The sequence below is a fragment of the Echeneis naucrates genome, chromosome 17 (genome assembly GCF_900963305.1).
Source record: "Echeneis naucrates chromosome 17, fEcheNa1.1, whole genome shotgun sequence".
In the NCBI taxonomy this organism is placed as follows: domain Eukaryota; kingdom Metazoa; phylum Chordata; class Actinopteri; order Carangiformes; family Echeneidae; genus Echeneis; species Echeneis naucrates.
In genome coordinates this window covers 13,023,114-13,044,846 of record NC_042527.1, presented here as the reverse complement: position 1 = coordinate 13,044,846, position 21,733 = coordinate 13,023,114, and the positions used below count along the sequence as shown (strand labels likewise).

Genomic DNA, 21,733 nt, shown 5'->3' with positions numbered 1-21,733 from the left:
CTGCTGAAAGAGCCGGAGCATACACACATGCACTCATCCCCACACACACACTCCTGGTTTTACTGGGGCTCAAAGCCAAAGTAAATACAGAGAGCAGTGCTTTATTTTGCTGGTTTGAATAAACGGGTAAGCTCAACCAAAAGTGACGGAGTAAAGGACTACAGGGAGGACAGCTTCTCTGCTGTGTGGAGGTCTAATCCTGCTTCTTCAGAATGACCGGTCCTACTTTAAAAACCCTCCCTGTTCCTGTTTTGACCGTGGAAAAAAAATCAGGCACTGTTTCTTACCTTTTCAAACTGAGATCGAGTACTTGAACTATTCTTCTGAGCCTCCTCCTTCTGGTTCTGGATCCCTCAGACCTAAGTAAGCCAGACCTCCTGGAGGAGAAGGACCGGGGCAGAGTCGGAGCCCTCAGCCCGGTCACACAGGCTTGGCTGCGGCCGGGAGGCTCATTTCTCTCCGCTGGAATGTGCGCTCAAGTCCGATCTCTGGTCTCACACCCTGTGGGATGTTTGTAGGCCTCCCCCCCCTCCCTCTAACTTTTCTGTCTCGTCTGGATCAAACTTGGATGATCGGAAGCTGTAACTGGGTTTTGCTCGATCTGCGGCTGCTGCCTCCCAAAAAGACACACTTCCTCCAGTCCGGGCTGTCCTGGCACGGGATAGTCCTCCCACCGCGCCGCTGGGGCTGCCTCCCGTTATCCCTCCTCCCCCTTCCACCCTGCCTCCACCCTGCCTCCACCCTCTGCCTCCCTCCATTTGTTCTCACCTTCACTCCTCACACGCAGTCTGACTTCCTCCAGCCACCCCAAACATCAGCTCCCACCGAAGAATCAGGATTATATTAGTCTGATCATAACTACACAACAGTAAAAATTTGTTACTTTGTGGTACAACGTAAGCTATATTTAGGCAAATATAGATTTGAAGTAATTTAAATTCACATTAGCTCAAATGTCTGTTGATTGGTACATTTCCAGCAGTGTGTTGTTAGTCAGGTTAACTGAAGTGAACCCAAATTATCAATGAGCTGTTTATAAAATGATGAATTGTGAAGTTCTGACTTTATAATAATTATATTAATTACTATAGTGTGTTATGTGTAGTGTTATTGTGGGTTACAGACTTATTTAACAGTTTTAGCATAAGTAGCGCCATCCATTGGTGACAATGGATATTGCTTTTCCTGAGCAATGCAGATACTCAGCGAGTGAATGAATCAATGGAAATGTTTTGAATAACTTTATTTTTTAATCATTTGAATAACGTTTTAGTGACAAAGAATATTCATAGTTATAATCAATACTTTCTCAAGTTAGTACTTTCAACCAAACCTCAACAATTGCAATAAAAAAAAGCAAAATGAATTCTAAGCAGATTAAATCAACTAGCAAAATGACATGATGTTAGATTCTTAAAAAAAGCATTATATTAGAAGTAGCTATGACGAATAAAATCATTTAAAATAGATGCATTACAACAAGGATTATACTGAGAATTAGGCTTAATGTTAAAACACCAATTCACCAAAAACTGCAAACAATCCAAACATTTAAATGAATCAGATTCATTTCTTTAAAACAGATCTCCCAAACTTTTGAATAAAAGAAACAAAACAAAACAAAAAAAAAAAAAAAAAAAAACAACTCTTACAAAAGCAGACCATTGCTAAAGTACTTAAACTGGATAGTAATTGCTAGTACTAAGTAGAGCCTTGCTTCTCTGCAGAGCATTAAGACAGAGAGCTGGAGTTGTAGGTGGTGCTGGTGGAAGAGAAGTTGTAGGTATAAGTGGAGGAGTAATCCACACTGCCTCTACGAGATCCACTCCTAGAGCCAGCACGGGAACCAGCCCTGGACCCAGAGCGGGATCCTGGGTTAGACACATTGTAAGGGCTGCTGATTCCCTTGGTGGATATGGAGGAGGCCTGCAGCAACTTCATACCATTGCTTTCCTCGACCATGCAGCTGTCCATGGCTTGCTTGTAGGAGATCTTCAGTTTTGTTTTGGGACAGGTCAGGTTCTTCTGGTGATTTTGTGAATCCTGAAGCTTTTGGGCACCTTGGCCATCAAGCCACCCCTTGCGGATAGCCTCTTCAATGGAAACGCGACATCCACTGCTAGGTTCAATCAGGCCTCCTGTCAGATACTGAAACTCCATAAATCTTTGACCTGCCTCATACGGCAGCCAAGTCTCCTTTACTGCTTCTGCTACAGACATCTTTCTTTTCGTCTTCACATCCTCAAAACCAGCGTAGGCTTTCTTGGCAGGCTTCAGCTTCGTAGCCATGCTTTGATCAATGATGCACTGATGGACTGCGTCCTTCAGTGACAGTCGCTCACCAGTGGCAGGGTTGATAATACCACCTGTGCATACCTGGGCCTCAAGCAACCTTTGTGCTGTAATAGTATCAACTATGCCTCTTCGGAGCCCTTCGGGAATAGTTATCTTCTCCAAGGTCTCCGTGTCAAATATGGCAGCCACGGGACTGTGATCGTCAAACATCTCAGGGGGAGAGACAGTGATGGAAATACTGCTCAAGCGTTTACGGACGGTGGGGGAGGACGGCGCAGCAAGGGTCGGGCTGCTGCAGGTTACAATGTCGTCAACGTTGCTGGCTGTAATGGTCATGTCGTGGCTCAAACCACTGCTGGTGATTTGGTCAGCAATCTGAGTCAGGGTTAGGTCTCCAGCCCGGTATCGATCCAAAGACTGCTGGTCAATGATGCCCCTCTCCAAACAGTCCTTAATGTCATACTGGGTTCCTGTTTTCCTATCCACTATTACTAAATGCGCAGTGCCATCCGACCCCTTGATAGTTATTTCCTCCCACTCACATTCTTGCTCTGACAGGTCGAGGAATGTGTCATAGTCAATTAGTTGCCGGTGATAGGCCTCCCTCACCGACATCTCCAGCCCAGTGTCGGGGTCAACAATGACAACCCGTCTCTTTCGTAAGACATTGGTGCGACCTTCCTGTGACATCTGGGACTTCTGGGGCTTCTTCTTGTCTTTGAGGGGCAGAAGTATTAGGCCTGTTTTGTCATCTGTGATACATCTCTCCTTCAGCTGAAGATACGTCAGGTTGTCTCTGGTATTAGGGTCAAAGAAGCCCTTTGTGTCATCCCCTTCATAAGTCAGGATCTCATTCATTTCCTCATCAAAATACCCCCTTTTATAGGCAACAGCAACATCAATACGATGGCCCTCATTGGGGTCAATAATCCCACCACTGGCAATTTGGGCTTCAAGCAGACGGATACCATGACCTCTCTCAATAAGACCTTTCTCAATAGCCTGGAAAAGGGAGACTGTCTTCCCGGTGGCTGGGTCTCTGTATCCAGTTACAGCCTTCTCTGCGGACAACAGCTTATTCTTAAACTCTTTTCCTATCAGGAATCTCTTTGCAGCGTCCTCCACCGTCAAGAATGTATTGTTGATGGGATCAACAATGAAACCAGAAGCAGCTTGGGCCTCGAGAAGCTCCAGGGTGGTTCCCCTCATGAGAAGACCTTCCCTCATTGCTTGATAGAAAGGCAGGATTTGGTCGTGGGCCTCATCATAAATACCTGCAATACAGGTGGAGCCATGGAGGTAGGACTTCAGCTTGCTCTCAATTTCTTGTGCAGTGAGCTGCCCCTTCTCGATCTTTACCAAGTCCATTTCATCCAGAAGTTCAGATTTGATGAGGGACTCTACAGAGACTTCACCGCGGATCCCGTGAATTTTCATGGAATTTTCGGAACCACAAAGCAGCAGCAGGCCAGAAACAGGTTCCACTGTGCATTTCTTCCTCAGGTCATTATAACTAATCTTCTCTCCTGTCGCGGGATCTAGGTAACAGGCTGGTTTCTTGTTCAAAGCCCTGTAAAGCTCTTCATCGATAAGATTGCGATCCAGGGCTAGGTCCTTTGGAAGAAACACACTCAGAACTGGATCTAATATTCCTCCCACAGACTCCTGAGCCTGCAGCAAGCGGATGGCTGTGTCTTTGTCTATGCGGCCCTGTTTGCAGGCCTGACCCACAGATAACACTTTGCCAGTATAGGGATCTTTGAAACCTGCACTCGCTGCTTCTGCTGTCACCAAGACATCTCTGTCATCAGTGTCGACAATGCCTCGGGAGCAAGCGGTATCCACGGGCATCTTCTCATTTAATACAGGGTCCACTATGTAACCTGTTGCTGCTTGAGCTTCCAGAAGCATGAGCGCGCTCTCTGGGCTGAGGAGTTTCTTGTTTTTGGCTTTAGTGAATGGCATTCTTCCATGAGAGCCTTCTTTCATGCCTGCAATAATGCCAGTACCCCTTAGACTAAGCTGGATGTCCAGGGCTACCTCATCCACCGTCTTCTGTCCCTTTAAGAGCTGATCAAGAGTAGCTTTACTGATGATACCACAGTCACAAAGCTGGTGCGCTGTGACTTTGCGACGCACTCCATCAAATAACAGCTTGGAGGGATCAATTGTTGGGATTTTCTCAGCAGTCTGGGTCTGCTTGTTGAAAGTGGGTGATTTCTGCCGCAACTTTTGTATTTCTTTCTCCAGGGCATCTCTCTTGAGAGCAAGGTCTGACACCTCCTTTTCAGAGCTCAGCAGCCGACTCTTGTACCGCTCTTCAACACTCTTCAGCTCCCTCATGAGCCTTTCGATCTCATTCTTAAGGGAGAGCCTCTCGCGGTCAGCCATGTCTCTGTTTGATTCAGACTGCCTGATCTGGGTTTCTTTCAGCTCATACTGACTCTTCATAAAGTTGAAATCCTTGAGAATGGCATTCTTTTCATCCTGCAGTCGCTGTTTATTGCGGAGCTCAGTCTCGAGCGTGAGCTTGATGCGGGTGAGCTCTTCTTCTATGCGCTGATGACGACTCTTGTCCTGCTCCAGCAGTTTAAGCTTGGACAGCAAACTGTCCTTCTCCAACAGCAGCGCGCTGTAATGACTCTGGGACTCCTGGACCTTCATTGATGTCTATAGAGAGACAAGAGAACAAATCATTATAACACAAATAACGATAAATCTAAAACTATAAAATGTTGTTCTTGTATATGTAAAAAGGCAAATCAGTTTTTTTTTTTTAAGAATTAATCAACATATAAGATTGTCATTATATAAATTTTTGATGCCACGATCCAATTTCATGTCCTTCAGCCATCAACACCGTTTTAATTAATTAATATGTATAATGTCAACATCTGTTAGTACACAGTGGTAAGAAACTGATGGTTATTATTGTATGAAGGCAGTTTAGTGACATTATATGCGTAGGAGTAAACACGAATAAACACTTTTAATTGAGGGAATTTCATGCAAACCCTTCCCCTCTTATTGGCACAAAACAGCATGGCTACTTTAAAATCTGTTTAAATCCAAATGCACTTATAAGCGTTCATGCAAAAGCAGAAAAAAAGTTGTGGAGGGGATGAACCTTTAGTGCAATCAAAAATACCTCAATAGATTGTTTTTGGAATTTGTCTATCTCCAATTTAAGCTTTTCTCTCTCCCTGGTCAGGTCACTGATGAGAGCCTGGAGCTCCGCTGTCTTCTTGGTGCTACCCTGAAGCTGGACATGCAAGGCTGAGATCTGAGTGGCTTTTTCTCCATCGATACTATCTCTGGAAAGCTTCAGCTCATCTCTCTCCTGTCTAACTGCCCTCAGCTCCTCCTCCAACTTCAGCCTCTCCTTTGTCAGGTTCTGTGTCAGAGTCTTCAGTTTGTCGATCTCTGTAGTGTACTCGTTCAGTTGGCGGCTCTTCTCTTCGATGGTCTTATACAGGCTCTCGTTGCGTTGGTTGAGCTCATGAACTTTGCCCTGTTCCTGCATAAGCTTCTGTTTCAATGTCTTCAGCTCAGCCAATGCATTTGCCAATTCGTCCTTGGTATACTTATGCTCCCTCAGGCTCTTGTCCAAAGCTTCTTGGAGGGCTCTGAGGTCCTGCTCATACTTCCTACTAGTGTTTGAAACCTCCATCTGAACAGATTTCAGTGAGTTAATTGTGGTTGTGTGCTCTTTGCAGGTATGTGACATCCTCTCCAGCTCAGCTTCTATTCTCTTTCTCCGTGTGAACTCCTCTTGTGTTTCCTTCTTTTGCTTCTCTAAGTCAGCCTCCATCCCATCCAGACAGCTCTGAAGCTCCCGGATGCGGCTCTGCAGCCTGGCAGAGCTCTGCTCCACTCTGGTTTTCTCACTGGTTTGCTTCTCTAGCTCCACTTTTGTGATGCGGATCTCCTGCTCAGACACTTTAAGCCTTTTGATTTCCTCCAGATAAGAGGCGCTCTTTGCCTTCAGCTCTGCCTCAGCCTGTCTCAGGTGATTGATTTCCAGTTCCAGGGCTCTCCTCTTCTTACCCTCCTCTTCCAAGTTAAATGTTAATATGCTAATCTGTCTGGACTTCTCCTGATTGCTTTTGCTGGCTTCCTTTAATTTGAGCTCATCGTCCTCTCTCTGCTGCATGATGCTTCTCAGCTGCATCTCGAGCTCACTACGGAACTTCATCTCTTGTGTCACTGTGGCCCTCTGCTGGCTGACTTCCTGCTCTGCTCTGCTTTTCTGATCTTCTGCGTGAGCAATAGATTGTCTCAGTCTTCTCAGCTCATCCTCAAGATCTCTTTTATCAGCAGTGAGTCTCTCAACTTGCAGTCTGTACTCTGCAGCATTTTCTTCTTTCTGTTGCGAGGCTTTCAGGATTGTGGTCTTGGTAACGTTGATCTGAGTCTCATATGTCTGCTTAAGTTGACTAATCTCCTGGGTGCACTGTGTTCTTACCTTTGAAATATCTGATTCTGCACTTCGTCTACGTGCTGTCTCCTCCTCCAACATAATCTTCATCCTCTCCAGTTCACGTTCTTTGTCCTTCACACTCTTCTCTAAGTCAATCTTGGCCCAGTTGAGCTCCTCCAGCTCTTTCTGTCTTCTGCGAACGGCCCCCTCATACTCTTCTTGCTGGCTGTTGTAGCGCTCCTCGGCCAGCCGTCTCTTCCTCTTTTCCTCATCCAGTTGGTATTTAATGGTGGTCAGCTGGTCATTAAGATCTTGAAGCTGCTTGCGTGTGCTGTCCAGGCTGTCCTTGGCAGCATCTACTTTTATTGCTGTGGTCACTTTCACTTCCTCCATAGAAATGAGCTCTTCTTTTGCTTGAGAGAGCTGCAGCTTGTAGCGGTTCAACTCCTCCTCCAGAGCCTTTTTTTTCTGATTGGTATCCCTGAAGTCCTCCTTTAGACCTTTCAGTTCCTCCTCCAGCAACTCAATCTTGGTATTCCTCAACTGAGAAGAGCAACAGAAACAGTTTCAGTCGTTTACTTACACCTCATTCATCTTCTATCATGTCTATCATGCTTTTTTGTTTACATAGGATGATGAGTGAATGATAAATGGTACAATCCAAATCCAAACATACCTTCAGCTCTTCCATGTTCCTCAGTAGCTCCCCTAGAAATTTGTAGTAGTCCCCAGAGCGGGTCAGAAGTTCTATGTAGCGGGATTGGAATTCACCAGCCTGACAGGATGAGAATTGATTATTATTATTATTATTATTATTATTATTAATATTATTATTATTTATTATTACGTGATGTGTTGAGGTGAATTTCATTCAATGACACACAATAAAAGAATTCACTTTCAAATTGGCAGTATTATACATGATCTTATGATACACAGGAAATAATGATAGAGAGGATTAGCATATAATGGTGAGTTAAATATGTAATTTTCATTTAGTTGTCAATATATGTTAATATTACTATTGATTGGTGTGACGTAATGGCAGCTCAGTGTTCATACCTCTTGCCTGACTACAGATGCAGGAGACTGCAGCATTGTTCTTTTAATAGGAATATTCAGCAGAGTTTCCAGGCCCGAACTGTAGGAAGCCAACTGCAACTCATAGTTCTGGAAACACAAAAGAGTACAGACTTCAGTAGTCAGCATAGACTTCGGTAGTTTCTACCATATACTTCATCTAAAGAAAGCAAGGAAGTGCACATGAACTCATTAGAAACCTTTATGGATGCAGCACAGGTGTCAGCGTCTTTCTGTACATCCTCGACTTTCTCCTTCTTTCCCTTAATTTCAGTGTAAAGTGCCTGTGCAGCAAAACAAAAGAGGGATTAAAATCAGTTCAGGATGAGATGATGCAGACTGTGTTTCTTCTCAGACATTCAGTCATTTATTGAAGAATTCTCATTTAATTATTTAGTATTTTGACAAATGACCTTTGGCATTTTTTCATTTCCAGACTCTCATCTGGGAAAGGAGTGACATTTTTGAAAAATCTTCCACTTGTGCTGTAAAAAAATCAACACACCTACACCAACACTAATGGCTGCCAGCATCTCAGTCTAAGTGGAAATGGTGAATATTTTCAAATGAAAAACAAAAAGAAAGACTTTCATGCCAAATGTTATTATTGAGTTCAATCTGTTGGTGCAAACAGGGGACAGACGTGCCTTCTGCTGGTTGAGGTGGTCTGTCAGGGTCTGCATGTCATTAGGCTTAATCATCTGAAGGGAATCCTGGCGCTTCCTGGCATTGTCTATCCACTGTTCCAGGGAAGTGCTGCTTTGCTGATAATGTTTCAGCTGTGTCTCCTGCTTCTCTAAGTCCCACACTCTGAGGAGGAAAGAGTGGGAGGCAGAGGAAGAGATGACAGTTGATGCTGGCAAACAGAGGATATGGGAAAAAGATTATTCCTAGCTATTGAAATGAACGCAGACCAACATACCTGTTTTCAATCTGGTCTTGGATCCGCCGCCAGCGGTCAGACATCTGACTCACCAGGTCTGAGTATTTGGCCAAGTCAACATCACACTTGTGGAAGGGGTCTGAGATTTGATCATTCCATTGCACTGCCTTTGTCAGATCTGACTCCATGGCCGTCAGCAGGTCTCTTTTTTGCTCCAAATCACTCTTCATTTGCTTTCATATGAAGTTGCACAAAAATATTAGTTCTCGTTTGAAAGTGAATTAACTAAGAAGCGACTACAAATTATTAGTATCGCTGTTCTACGATGTTTTACATTTCTGTACAGAGTCAACATAAATTTAGTCTATGGATCATAAAAATCTATTAATTTATGGAAAGCATGCCCAACCTTCAGTGTGCTCCGATAGCTTTCCAAATCCCGAAGTTCCAGAGAGGAGGTTTCCTTCTCTGTGAGCCGGGCCTCATGGACTTTAATGATATCTTCAGCCTGGATAAGGTTCTGGAGCAAAGACTTCAGAGCTGCCAGTCTGTTGAAGATGTTAAGATAAGAATTTATTTTACTCCATAACCAGCAAAGTTCTATCCCGGTACTTTGTTTTCTGGAGCATTCATTTAAACATGAGTAAATAAATAATAGTGTGCTGTAAGCAGAGTAAAAGGATTTACCTTTGAAGGTAGGCTGAGTAGACACCCTGCAGCCCTCCCACTTTATGGTTGATAATTTCTAGTTCAGAGCGGAGGAACTTGGCTTGCTCAGAGTCCGCAGGCAGCCCTTCCAACTGCTTTATAATCATTTCTCTTAGGCGCAAGTACTCATCATGAATGGCATCCAAATCTTGGTGCACAGCCTGGAAAGAAATGTGACATTTAGTTAAATCTGCAGAGAAGGCTTTTGTAGTGTTACGATTACGTTTTACGTATATTTTGCAAATTTTAAAGTGGTGTTCGTAGCAAAGATTAAAATGAAACATAAATTAATTGTCACATGCCTCCAGATTTTTAATGTGCACTGTGCACTCATGCACACTGTTTGCTCCCAGGGGAATATGGAGGTGTCTGGTGAGACCGGACTCTGCCAGCTCCAGCCTGCCTCGAATTTCTTGCAGACTGTTGAGCAGGGTGAGGTTGATGGTCGAGCTGCTTGCAGGAGGTTGAGATTGAACCTTGTTAACATTAGTCTTGGTGATTATCTTTTGTTTTGTGGGCTCAGGCTTCACTCCTTCCTCCCCTGTTGTGGTTGGTGAAAATTGTGATCATTTGTATATCAAAACATACAAACGCTACCTCTGCAAATGTATACAAATGACATAAAAATGGATAAGACATTTTACGCTCACTGTAAGCAGGCATCTGGATGATCAGTGTGTCATAGTGAGTCTGAGCCTTATCGAAGTGGCCCTGAATGGTTTTCTTGTCCTCTTCCCCAAACATCTCAGAATTTTGGCTGGTACGCATGAACTCTTGGTAGTGGGTCTCCAGTCTTTTAATGATGTTGCGGTATTCCTCTGGACGCATTTTGGAGAGCTGTTGGACAACAACCAAAGCTCACGTTAAATAGATGATACAGAGTGCGAGCTCACTAAGTAGAGCCAATTGCAACTTTTCTTCCATTGGAGAAAAAGGAAAAAAAACAAAAACATGTCATTTTAAAAATCTAAATGAGAAGCTGATTGAATCCTTTGTGTGATCTTACCATGCTGACAGTGAGAGAGTTGATGTAATTGATATCTTTGAGGCAGTACTGCCATGAGATGAGACTCTTGATGTTGATGTAGAGCTGATTCCAGATGGCCATGATGGCTTCATAATACTGCTCATTCCTAGAGAGCACAATAAGCCATCACAATCAGAAGAGATGACTGAATACTACATTTTCATTTCGTTTAAAAGTGTACTGTAAAGGCACACTGCTGGAAAATGTTTTATGTTCAGTAGTATCTATCTGAAGAAATCCATATTCTTGTTTGAAATGAGGATATTTTTGTATTTCTGGTAGAAAACATTTTTTAAGGAATCTTTTGAACAATGCCAGCTGAACATATTTCAAAGTGTAAAAGTTCCTGGAAAATGTGTGGCTCCATTCAGTTTTACATTTTGAAGTTAAAATATCCAATATAAATATAAATCTACTATGCTTGATCGACATCTTTCTTACTTGTTGGCGAGGCCAATGCTCAGAGGGTTTGGTGGGGGGATTAGGAGGCACACCGAGGGAATCAGCATGTCCAGTCCTCCCGGTCCTGTCACAAGCCACTTGCTACGCTGTGAGTTGTCCTTCAGGATTCCATCATTTCCTTTTAGAATCCCTTTCTGTAGAAAAACAGAACAAACAGCAATTGAAGTCGGATAGTTCACTTCATTTTCTGTGCCCATCTGAGTGTGTTTCTGTGTGGGGCAGAGAGAGGTAGAACACATTTCCCACCTGGTCTTGTTTAAAGTCACATATGGCCTCTACTATGACGGGGCTGGAACTACTGTCCTCAGGGTTGCGAGGCTTCAGCCTGACGATGCTTTTAGACTTTGTGACCAGGCTTTGGACCTGCCTCTTGTTTTCCATAATCCTGCCCTTCTCTTTCTGTAAACATGCAAAAAAAACAAACACACAAAAAGAACCCAACACATTATGTGTTCTTAACATGGAAGCAAATTGTTATTTGCGATTGTTATGGTTAGATTTTCATTGCCATGTCTGTTATTTCAAGAAACTGGCCGAACCAGATGAGCAGAAATGGTAATTGCTTGCACAGGTCACTGAATACAGCAAATAGCCTGAGAATATTTTGTGCTTCAGACCTACAAAATGAAAACTACAATAAAAATAATACCTCCAAGTTTTTCAGGAGCTCAGTTAAGTTTTCCAGTGAGGTGGTCTTGTCGCAGGTGAACTTGCTTCGGATGCTCTCATGATCCTTTTTCAGCTTTAAATTGGTCTCATTGGCCTCCTTGAAAAACTGAAGGTGGAAGAAAAACACTTTGATCAGCACTCATGTGAAAACACAGAGAGATGTAATGGAAGAACAGGACTGAGGACTTACCTGGCTGTAGGCAGCATTCTCCTTCAAATGAACATAAATGCACTTGGTGATCTGAAGAAGCCAGCTCCACTGGGTCTGCAAGGTATCCATGTAGGCCTGTACATACACAGAGTCATCAGTACAAAACCACTGAATAATGTTGGTGTTTGAGATTGAAAATACAAAAAGAACTTACTTCAATCTTATCTGAGGCAGGGTGGTCGTTGTTCACAAGCGAATCTGCTTTCACCTTCAGCTTGTTCAGTTCCTTCTCCTTCACCTCCAGTTCACTCATGAGCCTCTGTCAGATAAAAAAAAAAAGAAAGTTAGGAAACCAACAATGTGGGACAACATATGTTGAATGAGATCTTTGTGATTGTGAAATGTAAATGTGTAATCTAAATGCTAAGAAAGAAATACCAAAGCAGGGTTACAGGAGAATTCAGCTAGATAATCGTACCGAGTAGCTCTCCTGTTTCTGTGGGATGTACTGGTCGATGTTCTTGTCTCCCCAGTCAAACACAAGTTCCTCCTCCTCTCTCTCATTCACCCACATGATGGCTCTGGAAATCTCCTCGATGATATTCTGAAGCTCACGCAGTTGAAGAGCACGGGTGTGAGACATTTTCTGAGAAAGGCACATATTCATGAGTAGGGAAAAAACACAAAAAGTGATCACTGCTGCAAATTAACTAAAAAGGTTTGGCTGTACCTGCAAGCTTTCCCATTCCTGTTCCAGTGTGGTGAGGTTGTACTTGTCGCCCTTCTAAGGAAGAGATTTTTCATTTGACTAATTTTCACATATAATAATGCATAAACAAATACATTTTCTTACACAGAATTGGAACACTCCAGTAACACAGGAGTAACACAGTAACACAGCAACAAAGAAGAGCTGAGGACATGGCAGAGAAAGACTTACCAGTTCATCTCTGGCACGTTCCACTTCTTGGCTCCTTTGGATCGAGCTATGAGCTTTACTGTGGTTTAGAATTTGCTTTTCTATGGTCTCTGCATCGTCCCCCCATGGTGACATCTCAATCATACGCTACAAGATGCAGAATCACAATATATTACCTTTTAGAAATACAACAAATGCTTTAGATAATTACAATGGCAAGATCAACTCTATATAAAGCATTATTCATGGAACATGAAAGGATTTATATATAAAAGTATGTACCATGTCACACAGTTGTTTGGCCAAATGTTTATTTATTGATTTTTTTTTTTTATTTGTGGACAATTCATGGCCTAATTCTCATGCTGTGGTCTATTAATGTGATCTGGTTGCCAATTATAAAAACCAAAACAAAACTAAAATCGGAACTTCCATACAGCTTCTGCTCCTAAAATCTATGGCAGTTCCACATTTGTCCTCTAGGTGTCAGTATATAATCATAAAGTCTGCGTCTGAGCAGGAAACTATTCCAACTATTCCCCCCTTGGTCAAAGCCCTCAGCTTAGATAAGAGCCCTGCCAGCAAACCAACCACAGCCAGTCTCTGTTCTGTACTTGCATTTTTCTTTTTCTCTTTGCTCGGGAGGCTTTTGTTCTCTCACCACGCCCTTTTCCTTGGCCCCTACATGCATCATATCCTTTATGAGAGCCTGACTGAGAATCCTGCTGCTAATGTTGAATGAAAAAAGGTAATACAAGACCAACAAAAATTGGCAGCTGAAGTACAAAGTAGTACAAAGGTTCAGAAAAATATGCAAAGAAACATTTCTAAAGCTGCATACAGGGGAGAAAATGAATGATGAAATTTAAAGAGGTGCGGCTAGCAGTGGTGACAAATGATGACAGGGTGTGTTTGTGCATGGGTAGGAGGGTTAGGGAGTACTCTGCAGAAGGGCGTTTCCCATAAACTCCTCGGAAATCAACGACCTGCCTTGTCTTTTTACGACTGACCCCACAGACAGTGTCAGATTTCAAAATCCTGTACTTCTACTTTCATTTAATCAATCTTTATCTACCTCCCTCTTTCCTAGCCTTATTGCTTTCTACTGCTGTCCTCTCTGTCTTCCCTTCTCTAGTGGCAGTACCTTCTTTGTTTCAATTCTCCGGCCTCTCTTGGCCTCTTTCACTCACGTATCGAGGTTTGGCAACGAGCCCAGATGGTTTCAGTTACAAGAGGTCAGAATAAGTTATATGGTGAGAGAGCCCCCCCCACCTTTACAAAGAACACACACGGACAGTGCTCCTCCCTTCACGTAAAAAAAAAAAAAAAGTTGCAGACAAATGCACCCATACAGACATGCACACACACGCAGGTGCCATTATTCATACTGCTCCAACAGGTTGGAAGCTGTTGAGTACCAGGACATGTGGCTGATAATTTCACTGTATAAATCCTACAGACAACAATGACACTTGACTAATATTCCTTATCATTATCTGAATAAATTAAAATTATTTAGAACAACAAAATAATTACATTCTGAAGTTTTGCCTGATTTGGAACAGGAACATTTTGTTTAAGGTTGAGTTTTATTTTGCACGTCTTTCCCCTTTTTTGGGATTGTGTCTTGATTAGGGAAATGTAATCTTATGGTATTGTTGATTTCAGTGATGTCACTAATTTTCCTAAATGCCTCTTTGCATAAGGAGAGCTTACCTTCTGTTGGCTAATCCAGCCAATGGCATCTTTAAAGGCCCGCCCCCCATCAAGAGAGCCCACACTGCCCCTGGGCCGTTTACCGCTGAGTTGCTGTTGGATGGCAACTTGCATGCTCTGGAAATGCTCCAAACTGTGGAGTTGTACAAAAAAGGAAATACTTTGTGAATCTCATGACTCCAAAGAAGTCAGGTGGGTAAGCAAGAAGCAAGTGAAGGAGGAAACATTTCTCAGGTCTGATGCTTCAATATTATTTTTGTTGAGCACCTACACATCAAAAGGCACATATGCAAAAACAACACACAAACTCACAAACTCACACGTGAAACATTCTAAAGGCACGCACACACTCACACACAGCACGGTCTTACCTTCTGAAGACATCATTAGGTATACGCATATGCTGCATCTCTCGGCCGCAGCTCTTCAACTGATCCATGGATTCTGCAGCGATCAGCATGAACCTTTCCACCTCCGAAGCAGGAGCCCCCTATAAAAATCACCCAGAAAAACACTGAACTCTTTCTTCCCAGGTAATTATTGATCACTTTAACTGTGGCAGATGAGACTAGCTGCTTTCAGGTCATTTGTGTTATTTTCACTTCACAAGTTTCCTACTATTAGATGTCAAAACAAACCAGTGAGCTCAATTAATGTTCAGTGTACTTAAATCTGTGTAGTGCACTTACAGACGAGAGAGCCAACTTGGCTCTCTGCAGAAACTCTTGACATTGTCCGGTCAGGAAGAAAGCTTTTTCTTGAACAGCACTGAAACCAAAACACGAAGACACTATCAGTGAGCAAGCGAAAAAAATGGAGCGACATAATTTCTCAAGCTTTGAATCTGCAATGTTTCAAAGACAAACACATGTTTAGTTGTCTCATTATTTTGTTCTAAATGCATACCATGAGTTACTAAAATCTAAAATACTCACAGAGACATGTTCTCTATTTAAAGGGCAACACCCCCATTTTCAGTGTTTGACTTTAACCTTGTTCAAAATGAGTTAGGCATTAAAATAGGAAGTAGGGGGAAAAATTAAAGTGAGGAAAATGTCCAGAAAACTTTGACACTGACACGACGCTCGTCATAATAACACATACCTCATCATTCATCATAAAAGAAATGATCACAATAGGACGACAAGCAAGGGGTGTGTGCAAGTATGCTGCTCAGATTGGGCAACATGGGGGGGTGATACAGCCACTGAAAGAACATATGTTCCGAAAACAATGAATTGTTTTAAACTAAAGAGGTCATGACCTGGGAAGCCTTCGGCCTAAAAGGCTGTTTCTCTCTGGAGTAACTTCATTTGAATTGTGACCTCTTCCTGAGCTCGACAACACAAATAACTCACTATTCTGAAACCTGCTTGATATGACATCTTTCTCAGTGAACATAAACCCATTATGGCACACAGCATTTCCAAATAATTCTCTGTAGTTTTCCTGCACTTTACAAAGCCATTTGTGTGCGTAAAGGATTAACCCTTGTCCCCTTGGACGGTGTACCCATGAGCAGCAGGTGAGTTGAGGGGGCTCCTACCTTACTCCGCCGCCTGCGCTCCCAGCCACGGTGTGCTGCACCTTTGGCCCCCCGCTGTGCCAGGTCCTGGTCACCGTGCTGTAGCCGTACCCGCCGCCGGCTGCGGGGTAGTCCGCCTGGAAGTCGTTTCCACCGGTGAACACCTCGTTTCGAAAGCTTGCAGCCGTCAAATCCGGTCGCGAGTTCGACATACTTCTCTGGCCCAAGGTGGCCAGTTTGGAAGAGGATCCGTACAAACTCATCTCTTGATCTGTTGTTTTGGTGATATTATTCTAATTATTTCCCCCCGTCCGGACAGCGGGCAGGCTCGGCCGTCTCTCCCCGCCCAGCTCTCCTGTTACGCAGATAATGGTGTGCCGTGAATAGACGGAAGCGGGTCGCTTTTGGAAAGGATAGAAACCACACCTTGTTGTGTTGACGAAATAGCCCTGCAGCCGCTGGCCTGTGTGGGAAGTGCAGTCCTGGGGCCGTCGACGTCGGTCTGCAGAAAAGTAGGAAAGTTGTGTTGCAATCACAAAGCAGACTGCTGGGTGGGATAGACATGAATTATAGTTTAAACCGGCGTGTTGGCTGAGGCAGCTTGTCTGTTAAGACGCGTGTCATGCTACAAGCAGATCCTTCGGCTCCATTCACAACTTGTGTGGACACATTTAAGTATTTAATAAAGTAAAGTGCGCCTGGCCATAAGTCAAATCCACAACTAAAATAAACTGATTAACATTTACAGTGACTTAAAGTGACTCCAAGAATAAAAAAAAAATTCTTTGCAGGATGTGTGCAGGATGGCAACTTAGCTTTTTACAAATGCTTCCCATTTCCAGTGAAGTTGACCATTGTGCTTGTCTCCTTGTTTTGCATAATTAAATAAAGTGGAGAATGTTCTCCATTCTGGGAGCTCACAATGAGTGTGTTTATATGGGCACAAGGAGATTTTGGAGTGGCCACAGCCTTTGTGTTGTATTTGTAAAAAAAAAAAAAAATCTGGCTGTACCAGATGAAAAAGTCCCTGCTCTGCATACTGAATACAGTAGCTGTTAGAAATCAAATGAAATCTGCATCTAGATTATCCAGAATGGTGTTAATGTACACAGGTACAAAAAAACCTTAGTTTTAAAAATTTTAAGTAAATATTCTCAATTCCAGGGTTTTTTTTTTTTTTAGATCTGGCTTCTCAGTCAATTCATACTGCCACAGCTTTAAGATAACTGTATACCTGTGTGAGAATGTCTCATCCAGTTAACTGTAATTAAAAAATACAAAACATAAAACAAAAACAAAAAAACAGAAGCCAACGCATTTAATCCTCAGTAGAGACAGTGGTTGTGCAAAGAATTTGTCATCCAGGGTTCAACATTCTTGAGGGTAAAAGGTGTTCATTTGAGAGCCCAGCGTGTTGAGGAGTTACTCTTTAGTTACTGAAACTAAAGAGACAGCAAGTTTTTGTAAGTATAACAAGGCTTCTCTCTTTTAAAGATTTATTTTTTGTTCCTGTTTTTTTTTTTTTTTTTTCATGCCACGGCTGCAAAGCTCAACTATTTCTCTGCAGATAAAACACATCACAGAAAGGTGTGTCTCAGCTTTGAAAAGTAAGAGGGAGGAGGAGGCACGGGAGGGAAGGGAGGGTCACAAATAGCTAGTGTCAGTATGGGATAGAGTTGAGAGAAACTGCGTGGGTGAAATCTTTACCCCTATGCTCTGGAGAGAAAAAGATTAAAACAAGAAAAACACTAACCCGTATAAAGCTCTCACAAGGGTCAAAATAATGCGTCATATTCTTTCAGACTGAAGCAGGTTGACTTTGCTGAGAGACATATTGTGCCCTCTGGTGTTTCATCCCTAGGCTACCGCCATTACAGGCACACATACTTCATTACATGACACAGAGGTGTGAGAAAGGACAGTGAGGGAGAGACAAGATGACAGGGAGATATGATCATGGGTGAGAACTGGAACAGTGACTTGATGAACCAACGCCCTAAACAGGAATTTCAATCCCTTTCAGCCGCCCCCCCCCACTGACATTCAAACCTTTTTCAGTGAAAGTGTCAAACAATGTTGGTGTGACTTGTCTGTGCTATTTCTGAGAATATAGTAATTATCTTCACTTTCAGCCAAAACATAACAGTCTCATCTGGAATAATTTCTTCAGAGGCCAGTGACAAACCCTAAACACACCCATATACACCCTGCACACCAAGACACACCCTCCAGCCCGGGAACTGGGCTCAGGTGGGTTTGCTTTAGCTGTTTGTGCTTTGTCCAAACAAAAAGACTGCAAGATTGAACGTGCAAAATTTTACAAAAACCCAGTGTGATGGCTCTCATTCCTAAAAGGAGACGAACTGAACAGCAGGACAGTGAACCATGCTGTCCCACACAGTGAGATAGCAAGAACTGCTTGGAACCGGGCCATTGCCATAACAAGTCTCAGAAAGGCTCTAGACTTTTCACACCAAAGCTTTATTGTCAGTATTGTCAAATGGAAGTTGCCATTTGTATGATTTCTTTACAAGATAAAAAGAAAATCTCACTATGCCAGAGATTGTTCATTTTGTCCCATTTAAAAATAGGTTGGCTTAATGTCCTTTATCCTTCACGTCTGTTCTAAATCTACACTTTCTGTATAATCATCAGGATCTGCTAAGAGAGAATATCGAGGCAACACTAAAAGGCTTGCTCACGGTAGCTAGGAGTAAATATTTAACTTGATATTTGCTTTCTGTGCTACAATCCACTGTGGATCACTAGTACATTTCACGGTTGTAACACAGAGTTGGTACAAAGGCGTCATTGTCACTCACACCTATGCTACACACAACAGACTGACATTTGGAATACTAGAGCACAATCCAAAAAGCACCAGCACAGTTACTCTAACAGACTGTGTCATTCATGATTCACATTGACTGTGAGACCTGCTGACACTTGCAGATACACACATGAGATAATTTTCACGGAATCGCCCTGACATCATCAGTGAGTAATTATTGATATGAAAACCTGACATCTGGTTATAGAATTACATCGACAATAGTCTTAATTACTCATATGGTGTCCTGATGTGATTTTCCCATGCAGCTTCTTAGAATGCAAATGGCTCCTCAGATATAAAAGCTTAAACAAACACACATATATATTTAAACAAAAAAATGTATGTTGTTTTACATGACCATTTGACAATTCAGTCACGTCATCTTAAAAACAAAATCTAAAATTTGTGATGAAGTTTATATAGTGAAAAGATCTCCAACAGAGACTAAATAATAATAATCATAATAATAATAATAAAGAAAGAACAAAATATGGATTTGAACTCTTTATCAGTAAATCCTACCAAATTCCCAACAATATTACACCAGAAGTCTAATTACTCCTGAAAAAATAAATACAAATACATTGTTCCTCAATTATGCTGTGATAAAGAAAAAACCAAGAAGATTAACTGAGAACTATACAATGTTTTTCCAGTACATGTCCTTGGAGGTTTTTTGTTTCTCACTATCAGTCAAACATGACTTTAACCCCAGAGATAAATCAAACAATATTTTATTATCTCTTGGACTTTGAAGTGCACTAAATTCACAGGATACAGCATATTTCTCTGGTATATAGTTAGATTACTGGGAACTTGCTCTTTTGTTTCATTACTACTATGGTAACAATGTAAATCTATGGATTTAATATGTGTTGTCATAGTTATGCTGAAAATTTCAGACACACCCCAATGTTGTTTTTGGTTGTTTTGTTTTTGTTTGTTTTTTTTTTTTAGTTTTACTCCTCGTGTGTAACCAGCCAGTTTATGACACAGAGACAGACAGATAGAATGACACACTCACACTTTCTCACACGTACACAGACACACACCTGGGCTGACTCATAGCTTTGTATGGGGTGGATCCTGGACACACCTGAAGCAGTTACCAGGAAGTCTAAAAGCCAAGTCTGAATGATACTTAACAGTTCAGTAAGAGACGATTGGCTGGTTTCTGTTGGAGCAGAGCCATACTGTACAACTTAATTTTTTAAGTTGATCTAACTGTTCGATCATACAGCAGAGGAAAACAGGAGTATTGCATTCAACATCTTTATTTTACATATTAGTTTGTGCATATTTTAAAGCTATTTTCAACATTCGGATCATTAGTTTACTTTGATTAGAACAATTTGAATTAAAAAAAAAACCCATCGACAACCAAACACATTACTGGAGGAGCAGGAAACAGTGTTGTTGCCCCAGTCTACCTGCAGGGGTCATCAGCATGTAAGAAAACACAAAGCAGTTCAGGCGGCTCAGAGGCCCTCAGACTTCCTCCCTGGGAACTGCTCAGGATCTGCAGTTTTGCATGTAGCACCCACAGATAGATCACAGCTGGAGGCTTAGTTTTTATAATAATGATTAAATATAGAAATTGCAAATATGCGAATGCCCTATATTGATATTTGAGAAATTAATTGATGAATGAATGAATGAAACTGCATGTATCAGCCTTAAGTCATTAAGCTGTACATACTAGCAGATTATGGCCAGAAGGGTGAAGCATTGCACACATTATGCTGTAGCTGAAGCAGTAGCCTGCTACCACATGATCAAATACTATTAAAGACTATTAAACTAATTAATGTAAATCAAACTTGACTGGTATTGAAATCTGTTCATCATAAATACTGTGTGATTTATTCAGTTCCCACAAGGTTACATTCAATTCTTCACAGTCAGTTACAAAATGAAATATCATTATTTAGGACATACTAACAGCTATATGTTATTAGAACAGGTGTAATACTGGTAATTCTGAATATGCATTTCCAAGTGAGTGGTTGGTTTTAAATGAAATGAGGGGAAGTACAAGTATAAAAATATTAAGATAGTTAACAATCACATCTGAAACTGGTAAATATTTTGATTTTGGTTTGATTTATTTATGTATTTGCTGTAATGGGTCATAAAGCTATATAGGAATGATATATCCATAATAGAGTATTAGTAAAAAAAAAAACAACAAAAAACACACAAAACCAGACATGAGGGAGACAGAAGAAATCCTTTATCCCATGAACATTTGTAATTGCAGACCTGATCTTTTAAAAGTGAGAAATCAATTTGCTTTTAACACACCAGCCAACTGGAAAGATATATTATTGACCTATAAGTGAATTGATTTGAAAAATACTGTAACCTTGAATTAAGCAAGTCAAATATTTGGTTACAAAGCTTGTGTGTGTATGTGTATGTGTGTGTGTGTGCTTTCTAGACATTCTCCTTCAAAAAGAACCGCAGGCTGCATAAGTGCTCAAACCTCAGACTGAGACGGGACATATTCTGGAAATCTAAATCAGTCAACAACAAAGGAAAACATGAAATACAAGTTTGATACAGCGTCATCATTAAAACTGACTCTCCACACACTGCTCAGACTGTTCATGTTCAAAATCTAAATCCTACCAATCTCCTGTGTTTGAGTTTTTGTCCACATGTTTTGACAAGATCAATAATACTATTTCAAATTCAAATTCAGTTTACGGCCAAAGTGGGCGGGGACAGTTAGCTCCTCCTCTTCTTAGCTGATTGGATACCGGTACAGTGCACCAAAAAAAAATATCGTTGTATTTATTCATATATTCATTCATTTATAATGTATTTGTCTGTCATCTTGAAAATATGGTAGGTCCACAGTGTCACTTGTAATTTCTGACAGCCCAGAAGTCGTGTGTTCGGAATAAATTAGAAAAAAAAAAGATTGGTATAATTATCTGGGTTTGGCTTGATTTTATTCTGGCAGTAAATCCTATCTGGTAACATTTTCAAAGAAAGCAGCTACCTCTACTGATGTACATACAATGCTGTGACTAATGCTGT

General features: G+C 41.7%; 1 protein-coding gene across 1 annotated transcript; it reads right to left on the bottom strand.

Moving 5' to 3' along the window:
- Nucleotides 1–1,218: 1,218 nt before the first annotated feature.
- dspa (desmoplakin a) lies at nucleotides 1,219–16,248 on the bottom strand. Its single transcript, XM_029524803.1, has 24 exons — nucleotides 15,877–16,248; nucleotides 15,020–15,098; nucleotides 14,702–14,820; nucleotides 14,331–14,463; nucleotides 12,636–12,761; nucleotides 12,426–12,479; nucleotides 12,174–12,341; nucleotides 11,910–12,014; nucleotides 11,735–11,830; nucleotides 11,525–11,650; nucleotides 11,122–11,274; nucleotides 10,855–11,009; nucleotides 10,393–10,519; nucleotides 10,037–10,223; nucleotides 9,689–9,927; nucleotides 9,366–9,547; nucleotides 9,088–9,226; nucleotides 8,718–8,911; nucleotides 8,443–8,605; nucleotides 7,996–8,079; nucleotides 7,778–7,885; nucleotides 7,392–7,490; nucleotides 5,444–7,258; nucleotides 1,219–4,965 (listed from the first exon to the last, which is right to left on the bottom strand). Exons 1-24 carry the CDS (start codon nucleotides 16,116–16,118, stop codon nucleotides 1,732–1,734), a joined length of 8,127 nt encoding a protein of 2,708 aa, XP_029380663.1. The 5' UTR covers nucleotides 16,119–16,248; the 3' UTR covers nucleotides 1,219–1,731.
- Between the last annotated feature and the right edge of the window lie 5,485 nt (nucleotides 16,249–21,733).